The sequence below is a fragment of the Clarias gariepinus genome, chromosome 1 (genome assembly GCF_024256425.1).
Source record: "Clarias gariepinus isolate MV-2021 ecotype Netherlands chromosome 1, CGAR_prim_01v2, whole genome shotgun sequence".
Lineage (NCBI taxonomy): Eukaryota > Metazoa > Chordata > Actinopteri > Siluriformes > Clariidae > Clarias > Clarias gariepinus.
Genome location: NC_071100.1, coordinates 50,740,635 through 50,754,121, shown reverse-complemented (window position 1 = coordinate 50,754,121; position 13,487 = coordinate 50,740,635). Strand labels below are relative to the sequence as shown.

Genomic DNA, 13,487 nt, shown 5'->3' with positions numbered 1-13,487 from the left:
TTAAGTACTACTACTACTAATACTACTACTACTAATAATAATAATAATAATTATAATAATTTGTGTGTGTGTGTGTGTGAGTGAGTGAGAGAGAGACACGGAACTGGCCGGAACGTTTGTTCGACGGAGTCACTGCGCTACCCGGACTGTTTTCGCGCGAGCACACATGCGTTCATCAAGCCACGACTGGGAAACGCACGTGAGACCCTTAAAACAGTCTTAATAACAGTCTTAATCATCCTTTATTTCGCTGTTTATTAAAGATGTCGGACTCAGAAGATGATTTCCAGCTGGGAGCCGACTCTGAGGAGGAGGACTGTGAGCTCTCAGACGGAGAGGTGGGAGTTTTTAGCTGTTTTTGAGGGGTGGTTCTGTTAGCTTTATGCTAATAAAGGGGGGAAGTTAGCTCAGGTTAGAGATTATATTTTAAATATAATCATTATATTACATTATTTATTATATTATAGTTAAAACCCGCACTTTGTGCTGTTATTATTATATTATATTATATTATATTGTATTATAGTGTGTTAGAGTGGGTCTCCAATACAGCATGACTTAAATTTTGTATTTATTTATTTATTTGTATAAATTTCACAGTAAAACTATCTCTGGGAATTAGTTTTTATATCTTCATCACTTGTTTTTGCTACTTATTATACATGTTTAGTTGTAAACATTAATATAATATAATATAACCCCCCCCCCCCCCCCATATGTTTATATCATATTAACTTTAATAGTTTTATTCTGATTAAGGAGAAACTTAATACCAAGAAATCTATTTAATATGTTAACATCTTTAATCTGGTTTATTAGCGCATAATATATTTGAGATGTTTTGATAAACAGACAGAAATTAACACATGGTCCAGGTGTGTGTGTGTGTGCGTGCACTTTTACACCCCGTGACTAATCACATTAATGGACCTATTCATGTGTGATGTTTACAGATACACACACACACACACACAGGCCAAAAAAAAAGTCACCATTTCAGAAGAGTCGAATTAATGGACTTGGCGGGTTTGAATGAACTGGACCCGGGACACGTGATCACACTCTGGAAGTGTGTGAAGGAGAGAGCTGAACTGTTAACATTGTCCAGGGAAACAATCAACTGTCACTTAATCATCTGGTGAAAAATCAACAGTAGAAATTAGAAATGTGAAAAAAAATAGATTATGAATAGCAATTCTTTTGTGTTTGATTCGAGGATCGCTGCACTGACTCAAATCCTTTTCTGTTTAAGTTGGCAAAACTTTGTCATATCTGTATAATCCTACAAGTGGCGCTCTCTGAACTATTCGCACATTCTCATCTGGTGTGGTAGGAGTAAATTATTCGATAGGTTTGTTTAGAAATAATAATGATGAGGGATAACAGAGATACGCACGGCTCAGTAACAATGTAGCTTTGAGTTTAATTTAATCTGAAGTTAAATATTAAACTCTTGTATTTGAAGTCTGTTTGTTAACTTACTCATTAAACTTTTTTTAAACGGCATAAAATTGTCATAAAATCGATTGGGGAGGTGTAATATCGAATCAATATTTATAAAATTGCAGTTTATAATCAAAACACAATATCATATCTGAACGTGACTGATGATTCCCCTCCCTAATAAAAATTAGAGCTATGTTTAGTACTGAAAGTGAGAGCATTTCCATACAAACACACACACACACTCACACACACACACAATGTGAAGAGAACTTACAGGATCGGGACTAAACAGCAGTGTGTCCATGAGAACCACATGTTACTGAGACTCATCAGATAAAAGGCTTCAGTTTGTTAGGGATCATAAAGACTGGACTTAAAAATGGAGAAAGGTCATGTGACCTGATGAGTCCAGACTGACCCTATTCCAGAGTGATGGGCGTGTCAGGGTGAGAAGGGAAGGACATGAAGCGATGCTCCCATCATGCATAGTGTTCACTGTACAAGCCTCTGGAGACAGTGTTATGATCTGGGGTTGATCAGTTACTCAGGTCTAGACTCGGCTGTTCGAGACTCGGCTCTGGTTATATCACAATCCGAAACAATTTTCCGCAGGTCAGGACGTGTTCCAGAGGTGTTAATATTGTACACATTAACTGATTAATGCCTAAAAGCATTTAAAATTTCTCTTATTGTTTTATTTTTGTTTTATCTCTAAGCTTCAAGAAGCCTTCTCCCAGGGACTCCTCAAACCCGGCATGAACGTCCCTTTAGAAGAACCTAAGAAAGCTGTGAACAACGTGGTGAGTGTGTGACGGTGTCTCTGTGAGGTGAAGTGTAATAAATCAGAGCTTTAATTATGACGAAGGTTTTGTTCTCGTGTCACCAGGAGGGTCTGAAGAAATGCCTGGCGGAGTTTAAGAGGAGTCTGGCCTGGGTGGAGCGACTCGACCTCACCACGCCGCCCGCCGACGACATCGTGGCTAAAGTGGAGGGGAGGGCGGGGCCGGGGGCGGGGCCGGGCGGAGACGGGGTCAGGGCAGACGACGACTTTCAGAGGGAGATGTACTTGTAAGTGTCTGAACCGGAGGTTGATTGGACAATATAAAAACATACACGTCTAAAACAAATCCCGTTCAGTGACCTGTGATGTAAGAAGTAAACAAAACTTTTTAAAAAAGTATAAAAAAAAAAAAAGAAATTATATAAAATATTTTTAATAAGAGTGAGATGATGTAAGTAAACAAAGTAAATAAGATAAGTAAATAAAAATCTAAATATGCTAAAATAAATTAAGTTAATTTAATTAAGACTCTCTCTAACACTTTGTGTGTATTGTCGTGCTGTAGTTATCGACAGGCCCAGGCCGCGGTTCTCGAGGCGCTGCCCAAATTACAGAAGTCACAGATTTTTACTAAACGGCCGGACGATTACTTTGCAGAGATGGCCAAATCAGATCAGCACATGCAGAAGGTGTGTGTGTGTTTGTTTAAGAATTAAGAAATATAAAAATCTGTTATGTGCTGTTTTTCGAAGTTATAGCGAATTCATTTCTGCTTTGTGTGTGTGTAGATCAGGAAGAAGCTGATCCAGAAGCAGCTGGCGATGGAGAAATCCGAGAAAGCCAAGAAGCTGAGAGAACAGAGGAAGTTCGGCAAGAAGGTGATCCCTTACCTCAACACCAAAATCTATTTATTTATTCATTTATTTCTAATCCTTTGTAAATTCTTTTACTTTGTGTGTTTGTTTAGCACTTTAACATGTGATTTTGTTAGATGACGATGTTGTTCACGCGATGTCATGATGTTTCGTGTTCCTCTCCAGGTCCAGGTGCAGGTTCTACAGAAGAGGCAGAAGGACAAGAAGTCCATGATGGCGGCGGTGAAGAAATATCAGAAAGGTTTCGTCTCTCTTCCACTGTTTTTTTTCCCCTCCTTTTTTTGTGCTGTCCTCATGGTAACGGAGTGTTGATGTGTGACAGGTATGACTGACAAACTGGACTTCCTGGAAGGAGACGATGAGGGGAAGAAAGGAGCAGCAGCAGCAGCACCATCCAAACCACACATCAACAAGAAACGGTGAGAAACACGGCACACGGCCGCGTCGATTTCTCAATGATATCATATGATATTTTTGTTTAGATTGATATGATGTTAAAATGACGTGTTTGATTTTAAACATGATTTATTTTCCTAGACGTTATTTAGCTGTTTTCTTAGCGTTTTTCTTTTTTTTTATCACGCTCTTTAACCCCAGCACTCAGCTTTTGATAACATCATCAGTCATAGAGGTGAATCATAATGAAATATTTGTGTCATCAGCTGTGTTTAGTTTCACACTGGAGATAAAATAAAACAGCTAATCAAGGTTTAGTTTGTTTATTTGTTAGAACTAATCTAAGTATCTAACGCTAATCTATACCTGCGTGTTAAAGTGTTAAATGATTCACATCGCAGCTCATTCCTGCTGGAACGTAACAACGTTTTAGAGGCGGTTCTTTTGAAGTAGGCGGAGCTAACACAGGAAAGCGCGTACATTTGTTTTTGTCTTTATCTCGTTTTTGACTCATTTTTGAAAAGAGAAAAAAACCTTTCACGTTTTATTTTGTGACTAAACGAGAAACTCCTGCGCTCTCTGTTTCTAGTGCTAATGCGAAGAGGAAGTACAAGGACTCGAAGTTTGGGTTCGGCGGCAAAAAGAAAGGCTCCAAGTGGAACACGAAGGAGAGCTACGACGACGTGTCGGGATTCCGCGGCAAAGTCGCTCACGGCAAAGTGGGCAAGAAGTTCAGCAAAGGAGGAAACAAGAACGTAAGTACAGATCCTCACCGCTAACGTTTAACTCTTAATGTTCAATAGTAAAATCTCTTCTATTATTTTATTATAAAGAATCCTGGGGTCGGACTTGCTTTCATTTTTTTTGGGGGGGGGGGGGGTTAACACTCTCTATCTCTCACACACACACACACACACACACACTTTCTCTCTCAAACTAATTTTTACACTCTCTCTTACAGGTGTATTAATTTTTAGCTGATTGATTAATTTTTTTTATCTAATCTTGACTTTGCTCTGTGTTTCTGCTGTTGGTGGACGATCAGGCGACAATCAAGAATCTTGAAGTAGAAATTAAAACTGCATAAATTACAGTAAAACAAAAATGTCTTTATTCAGTGTTTAAAATCTGTAGCCGCAGTTCTGTTTATAAAACCTTCTTTACTTCTGTGTGTGTGTGTGTGTGTGTGTGTGTGTGTGTGTGCCTTGTGCACATCAGAGTCGGTCATTACACTGTTCTGTTAATCAGTGGGCAGAGTAAGAGCAGTTTACCTGCAGTTACATTCTTCTACCACTAGAGGGTATACCTTCCTGTATATACTTTACAGGAATCAGAAAAAGATTTATTGCGTTTGCAACATTTTATCTCCTCGAACGCAAAGATATATGAATTTTAAATATTTACAAACACACAAATATTTAATTACACATTAATACACACTAACTCGTATACACACATCTTTGCTTTTAAGGGGGATAAAATGTTGCAGTTCCATTATTATCCTACAGATGGTGCTCTAAACTTTATTTGCCATGTTTGTTTGGAATTGTAATGAAATCTCAGAATATCTAGATGATATATCAGATGAGAATGTATAAAATTGTGATACTTACAGAATCGCAATACAGATCGGATCATGTTAATCGTCAGTCCTGACTAATTGCACGTTCGTTTTGTCAGTGTGATGATTTTCCTCTAATCTGTCGACAGAAGCGGCCGGGGAAAGAAGCGCGCCGGAAGATGAAGCAGCGGAAGTGAGACGTGAGGCGTGACCGTGATTAACATCTTTAATGTGGAGGAGATCTGACGACGCTTCCCTGATCTTCAGTGGACCTCTGTCATGGCACAAGCTGCTCCAAACACACACACACTCGGAGAAAGCTGGGGTGTGCTGTTTCTGAAGAGGGACGTACTCATGAGTCTCACTTAAAAAAAAAAAAAAAGCCTTTGGATTTTATAATAATTTTCATTACTTCCTGGTTTGTGAATGATGTGCTGGATATGTTTTTTATTTTTTTTATATCCAGGACGTCTGTACTCGTCTGTACATTTGTCACACAAGTGCCAAAGTTGTTGTGGATTTACAGGGACTTTTACACAAACCTGGCGGCCGGATGATGAATTGGAACCAAGGACTTACTGAGTGTGTGTGTGTGTTTCTTTGATGGCCATCAATACATATACACACACGCACACACACAAGACATAAAATATAACTTGGAATTAAATTTTTTTAAAAGTGAATGAAATAACGTGTTTTACTTCCTCGGTCCGATCATGTGACTCGGCTCACTAAGTGTCGACTCCTTTGGGCTGCCAAGTGAAACGCTAGTTTTTAGGGGAAAAAAGGCCAATTTTATTATCAGTTATTATTTCTTTCCTGAGATGTTTTATCATGCTTTACTTAATAATTAACAAAAGAAACATGCCATATATACAGTACGAGAGTCGACTCTTAGTGAATCTAAAGAGCAGCCTTACACACACACAAGCCTTCATAATTTTCCCTTTTTTTCCCCCATAGTTGTAAATATTTGTAGAATTTCATCCACACGTTTACGCAAAAATGCTTTTTCTGTTTCTTGGAAATCACATTATAAGACTTTGACCTGGGTAGTATGGATTTTAAGATTTTTTTATTAAATTTAAATTAGTCTTATTTTCATTAATTATCTGTAACATAAACAGTGAAAACTTTGCAATCTTTCTCCTGTTAAAAAAAATAAAACTAGAAAGAAAAAAAAAACAATTCATACTTGACTCACTGAATAGAGCACATTAGTGACACCTTGTGGGCAAAAAGATAAAGTGCAGCGACTTGTTTTAATTCTGTACATTTTGTGTCTCATTTCAATCCAAAATTATTGGCACTCTTCATTTAAAAAAGTTAACTTTTTTAGGGAGTTGGAATGCACTGATTAAATTAACTAATTTTTAAATTATTTGCACCCCACGAGTACAATATCAGTATATTGAGCGTCTACAGACTGCCATAGATTTGTTTATAGAGACGCGTTAAATATTCAATATCAGAACCAGACTTCTTGTTCAGGAATTTTCTGAGAATAAAAAAAAAAACATTATTATAATACGCAATAAGTATTGATATCAGTAGAGTCGCATTTAAGGCCTTTTAATAAGTTTTTAACGGCTGTATTCTATCAATTAACATCAATAATTGTGAATATTCCCGTACATCATTCCTGTTTATCTGAAGTAAAGTGCTTAATCGGCTCCGTGTTGTAGAGAAAATAACGTAAAGATGTCTGTGAGAACACTCGAGGATGAAATACACTGGAGAAGAGAAACCGTACATAACTGTTTACAGAACTACAAAGTAAACACAGTAAATCCTCTTTGATCATCAGCACCAGACGCTCGTCAGGTAACTGAAGCTTCGGCTCGAAACATTAATGTAGAAACGACAGAAAGTATTGAACACAGAACATTCAACAATGATCCGGGTGTAAAAACCTGAACCTGGATTTTTAACTTAGGAAAGACGCAGCATTGAGAGAGACCTCCAACTGTCAGGTTTTATTCCTGAGTTGATTGTAAAGCGCCCCCTGGTGGTGTGGATGATCGCCGGCGGCTGCCTGAGTTGGGAGGAAAAGAATAAAAACCAATTTAGACCAAGGCTGTGTTATTATTAGAGAAAAAAAACTAGTAAAGCTACAGTTCAAAGTGCTGAATATTGTAGCATCATCAAAGCTGTTATATTTATTATTTAGCACTAACAGTATATAGATTTATTACTGCTTTTGGAAATTTAAAGTGTAAAAGCTGTAAATAATAACAAACATCAGGTTATTAAAATAGCCTCGTCTTCACCTCGCTGTCGCCTCAGAATGTTTTGGACATTTTGTCTGATCACTCGTACCCGAGTCAGGTCCGTCTGGTAGAGGAGACACGAGGACTCCGTCGTCTGGCTCCCAGACGGCTGGCGGGTGGAGATCAGGGTGTGGATGAGGGAGGTACGGCACGTAAAAGAAACATGGAGCTTCCTACAAAAAAACATCATCATAATAATAATAATAATAATAATAATAATATATATTCCTACCCACATTTATACAGAGTGAAAGACTTTTAACATTTAATTAATTCATTGATTCATGATTATAATTTAGTTAAAATATTTGAACTTTTGTTGTTTTATTTTCTCATCATCACAGACGCTCTACTTCTAATTTATACGACTACTATAACACACACACACACACGCACACACACACGCGTGCCAACAGGGACTCACTCGTTCCTCAGACCTGGTGACGTCACATGTGAATATAAACTGATAAAATCCTTTAATACTTTTGAATAATGTATGTGTAATAATGTATAATGTGTAATAATGTATGTGTAATAATGTATAATGTGTAATAATGTATAATGTGTAATAATGTACTCTCACCTGTCTGTGTTCCACCAGTGCCGCCGGGGGAACGTGGGGGAACGTGACAGGTCCGAATCTGAGGGCGTCGCCGTAGTGCCCGTGCAGGGGGAAGGGCATCGCCAGGGGCAGGTCGCCCAAGTGAACAGCGCTCAGGGGTGTGTGTGGCATGAAACACTCCCACGGCACTCTGGGCTGCTCTGGAAAATAATACAGGGATTCTCATGGTGTTAGGGACAGAACCAAACCTCAGCTCACTAATACACACACGTTATCATTATATACAGATTAGCATCCAGTTTAGATGTGTAATGCTAAAGTACTTAGCACCGGCGAACCCAAAGTACCCTATAGAATTATTGGCACCCATCATAAACACTTCACGAGATTCGACTCAAACAACAACATCAGGAACAAATCATTTTTAACCTTAAATTATCCTCATAGTATAAAATTCCTACATTAAAATGGTGCCAATACTTTTAAAGTAGTTTTACAGCATCTTTTTAGGATCAGTTTATTTTATACTGTATATTCACAAGTGCATTTTAAAAGTATTTACTAAAAAAGACACTAATTTGTTTTATATATTAATAAATAATCCTATACATTTTATAAATGAGGTAAATATCCCAATCTAAACCTTTTTATTCTATTCTATTTTTATCGCTTTTATGTTAATGCTCAGTCCTATATGATATCACCTGCCTTTCTGTTTTTAACAATTAATTTCAGTGGTATCAAATCTTTCATTGTGCATTTTAATAACTAAATTGACACTAATTTAAAAAAAAATCTACTCAAACTATTTATGACTTTTAATTTCAATAAATGTTCCTTAAATACTGTCTATTTAACATTTTTATGCATTTTTTTTTTTTATGTAAATACTTTTTTAATGGACACTTTAACACTTATACATTATCCTAAATACTTTGGGAGATAAGTGTATAAAAGTGTGAACTACATTTCTCTCATTTTTTAAAGATGACATGAATATATCTACAGTTATTTATAGTCTCTTTGATGATTTAACTCCTGCTTTATTTGAGGTATTAAATCTCTGAATGATTTTGGGTTAGAAATTAGAACTTAATATATATTATATATGTTATAATACAGTATATACTATAATTATTATTAGACAATTTGTGGCCACTTTGTGATTTGTGATTAAAGAAGTGTATTTACTTAAACAGAGTCTATTTGTGAACATTTATGTGAAATAGATGTAATTATCAATTAAAATTAAATAGGAAACACATTTAACTAAACTTTGTTGTAAATTTATTACATTAATACAGTAAAATTTTGTTTTCTAATTTTATTTTAAATATGCTGAAAAGCTGCCCTGCTTAAATAAAAAAAATCACTTAATTAATCACTGAAATAAAGAAGTCAGTCACGCTTTTCATCTTTTGTAGTATTGTAAGGTATGTATTTGTTAATAAACTATTTAAAATCATTTTTACTATTTAAATAATATTTTGCAATTAAAAGTCCGAAGCTGCTTGTAAAACTGGCAAAAATGTGTGTCACTATATATTTATACCTGTATACAACTTTATTCCTCTCATTATTTTAAGATCACAAAACTATATTTTTAAGGAATCATTTTTAACATTAATTGTACTTATTATTATATAATATATATTATAATTATTTTTATTTAAAAAAAAAATTTAATCCTTAAGTGATATAAGCTGACATTACACAAATAATTTTTTTAACCTGGTTTATTTTAGGTTTGTAATTGTATGTGTTTTAAGTCTGCAGTATTTTTACTACTTTACTAGTACTGCTGTGTATATAACTTTAAAAATTATTATTATTATTATTATGTTTAGTCTTTTTTGGGGGCGCGGGGGGATTATTATTATTATTATTACTTTATTTACTTTAACCCGCAGGCTCTAGCCCAGATATTAATAACAGGTTTATAATTTAAATAATAAAGTTAGATTTTTTTTCAAACAACACACACACTCAATAACTGCCTATTTTAATTAATTAAATATAATTTGCAAGTAAATTAATTTATTTTACTTCTTTCATTTCTGACACTGCTGCTAAAACTCCAAAAAATAAGGATGGCTGTATTTCACAAAATATTGCTGATTACAAATTATTTATTTAACTAATGTGAGATCAAACTATTTAGCAAATTGAATAAAAAATACAAGTAAAATGTAATATTAAATGTAAAAATGTTTAAATGGATAAAAATTTAAAACTTAATTAATATTACATTTGCTTATTTTTTTAAGAAGCTGCTCTGTTTAATTGTTAAAAATTAACCCATGATTTAACACACACAAAAAAAAACTTTGGTTGAGATAAAGTTAATTAAATGTGTTTTATTAAGTCAGGAAAAGTTTAGGAATCAAATAAGAGCGTAAACTCGAACCAACACAACTTTATGAAAAATATGTTTTTTTTTAATGTAAATACTTTTTAATAGACTTTTTAACACTTAATACTTTAAATATATTCCAAATGTCCAGGAAAACACAAACTCCTGGTTTAATAAAAGTTTATGCTGATTGTTTTTTATAGATAAAATGACTACATGTACAGTGTGTTAAAGAAACAATAGGACTAATTATTTTTATATCAATTATAATATTAATAATTATTATTATATATAAAATTATAAATGCATTAATTGTATAATATTATAATAATATAAAATAGTATTGGTTAATTTATATAAGTTATTAATATATTTATTAATAATATACTTTATACTTTATGATTTAATGTCCATCAGTAATTAGTCCCTCATGGTCTCGCTCTGTTTATGACACGCGCGTTATATACCGTTTCACCGTTTTTCTCCCGTTAAACTGAACCGGATTAAAGATCACATGATTAGCGGTGGGTTTGGCCGTGATGACGTCACCTCTCAGTCCCGCGGTCTCCGGGTTCTGCTGGAGCTCGGTGTACGTCTTGTCCTCCTCCCCGTCCGGTTCCGTCACACCGCTTCCGGCGGCGCCTGCCTCGCGCTGCCTCGCCGTGATCCGCGTGCGCTCGGTGATGAGCGCGCACTTCCAGCAGTCGCAGCGCGCGAACCGGCAGCGGCCCGCGTGACCCCGCAGCGGCACCGAGAAGCCGTGGTTGCGGCAGCGCGCGCACTTCGGGCTCCTGCGGCTGCGCACGTGCTCCATTTTTTAACCAACTGATAAAACACAGTTATTGTCTAAGCGACCTGTCAATCACACAGTCAGGCGACATGAGACGTGACGTCACACTGAACATTGTATCGTTTTGGGGGGGTTTTTTGCGCGTGGGATCGAGTCAGCGCTGACCTTCCCATACTGCTGTTACAGGCCAGGTGTGTGTGTGTGTGTGTGTGTGTCTGAGGGGGGCTTTTCATCCAAAATCTCATAACTCACCCCTCTGTGCTTTAGCTCTGAAATTAAATATCTTATATTATCTTATATTAAAAGATCTTTTTTTTTCATAATTCTCTCTCTCTCTCTCTCTCTCTCTCTCTCTCAATACATCCCATAATACACAATAGACCTATTTCTGTTATCTACAAATGGCATTCAAGTCAAACCGGGACTTTTGATTGTACAGAACAACAGAACACAGTTCTAGTCCCCTGCTGCTCTGACGCAGTCCCAGTGGAACTAAACCCCAGTGTCTCACTAGTGCTCAGACACCATCAGGGTAGAAGGTTTTCACATCTGAATCCCGGCCTCCCAGGAACTCCCTGTGGAAATGTCTTGTGGTGCTGGTGAACAATTGTGAGTGCAGTTCCCGACTTCTGCAAGTCAGCAATGTTGATTTTAAGGGTTAGGCGTTTCACCCGCTGAATGTTTATGGGAGCGACTCTGAGCCCCCTCTCTCGCAGGCAAACACACTTCTTTAAAAGATTCGTACCGCTCTAATGTTTTCCTGCAGCTAAGCGTCTCATCACCGCACTGTGCTGAAGTCAATGTGCTGTAAATGTCAATCACTTTAAGTTTCATTACAAGTGCCGGTTTGACTTGAACATATCTTGTACAGTGAGATAGCGACATGCACACTTATGTCACTTAACCTTGGGTGCAGAAAACTTGCAGGATACAATATAGACACATTAAAAATAAAACTTATTAAAGATATATGTTTTTTGTCAATCTATAATTATTTATACAAAAAGGATGTATAATCCAATAGAAAAGCTATGGTGGTCACTTGGGCAGACTGTTCAGGACGTTTTCAGAAACTTTCAGTTAATTTTTCAGTTAAGATTTTCAACAACTTGTAAGCTATCAGCATTTCTTCTGCGGTCTTTGTGAATAAGCCATGCATTATCATTAACATCCTGTTAAAAGGCTGGAGAGCATCCAAACTCTCAGACGAACCGAAATTATAATCAATTCTGTTTTTCATTTAGATTCAGCGAGTCACAGGAGGAAGCTGGTGACCCCAGAGCTGACGGCCTGACACTTTTTGGTGATCGTACGTCTTTGTCTTGCGGCTTGTGCCAAGTTTTTCCGTGCACGTGGAACCCGTATCCAAATCGATATTCACAAAGATTCTTTCAAAATGAAAAAAGAAAAAGACATTTTAGTCTGAGCATATTGTGAATTTTTCATCTGCAGCCAAAGTGTGATACATTTATTATTTCTCATTCATGATCTTCTCCAGTGGATGCCAACCTCTGATGCCAACCTCTGATACTCCAGGTTAAAGACCAAAAGTAATATCTCTTATCTCCTAAAGCATGAGGATCAGCGAGAGGCTGCCTGGAGTGTGTAACAGGACGCAATACTACAATAACAACACACACTTAATACAGCACTAAATTACAGTATAATGAAAGCGTGTGGTGGGTAATGCCATCCCTCTCTCAGACATCTCGTGATTCAATATGTCTTTAAAACTCTATTTCCTGTTCCTTGTAATCTGTATAATTTTGTGGATCTCCCAGAACACCACTTAGGTTTCGCTTCATCTCCAAACACACCCAAAGCAGAAGAGATGAACAGAAGTGGGTTTGTGAGGCCCGAAGCATCGAGAGCAATAAAAATAATATCTGCGCGGCTAAAAACCACATCCTCACCTAAAAAAGAGAGCCTAGAAAAAAAAAAGGAGAAACCCCAAAACAAAGCATGACAGCTTTATTCTGACAGTTTTTCCATTTCGCATTCTCTCATCCAATCTGCACAGTTTTCTGGAAATGTTTAGTACAAACCATCAGATAACAGCTGGAACATTTTCACTAATTATTCCTAAAATAAAATGTGACTTGCTTATGAATATATTAAACAAACGCTGTATCTTTAGTCAAAAAGGACCAAAGCATGACTCAGACGTGTGTGTGCGACTGCAGGTGCACGTGTAAAACGTGAATCCAACACGTTTCAATCCTTCATTAAGTGCTCGTGTCTCTGCCAAGTCCATCACCTGGCGCCTCATCTCGTCTATTTATTATACACATGAGCGCTAATTATAAAACAAGTACAGTTCATGTCTGGGTCACGCTAGGGTTATTGGGGCAGTATGTAGTGTATTTTTTACTGAAAGCACTTATAAGGGCAGCACAGTGGCATCATATAAAACAGGAAGTGACCCTAAATATCATGTATAAATAACCATAATT

The 13,487-nt window shown here is 36.5% G+C and overlaps 2 protein-coding genes across 2 annotated transcripts; one reads left to right on the top strand and one right to left on the bottom strand.

The window, feature by feature from the left end:
• The first annotated feature begins 144 nt into the window (after nucleotides 1–144).
• ebna1bp2 (EBNA1 binding protein 2) lies at nucleotides 145–6,226 on the top strand. Its single transcript, XM_053498093.1, has 9 exons — nucleotides 145–338; nucleotides 2,163–2,246; nucleotides 2,333–2,514; nucleotides 2,793–2,916; nucleotides 3,016–3,105; nucleotides 3,268–3,343; nucleotides 3,425–3,521; nucleotides 4,088–4,253; nucleotides 5,209–6,226. The coding sequence occupies exons 1-9, from the start codon at nucleotides 264–266 to the stop codon at nucleotides 5,254–5,256; spliced, it is 942 nt and encodes a 313-aa protein (XP_053354068.1). The 5' UTR covers nucleotides 145–263; the 3' UTR covers nucleotides 5,257–6,226.
• A 1,534-nt stretch (nucleotides 6,227–7,760) lies between these two features.
• On the bottom strand, nucleotides 7,761–11,210 carry LOC128521891 (doublesex- and mab-3-related transcription factor A1-like). The gene is made up of 3 exons (XM_053495569.1): nucleotides 10,794–11,210; nucleotides 7,913–8,091; nucleotides 7,761–7,766 (listed from the first exon to the last, which is right to left on the bottom strand). Exons 1-3 carry the CDS (start codon nucleotides 11,056–11,058, stop codon nucleotides 7,761–7,763), a joined length of 450 nt encoding a protein of 149 aa, XP_053351544.1. The 5' UTR covers nucleotides 11,059–11,210.
• Nucleotides 11,211–13,487: the final 2,277 nt, after the last annotated feature.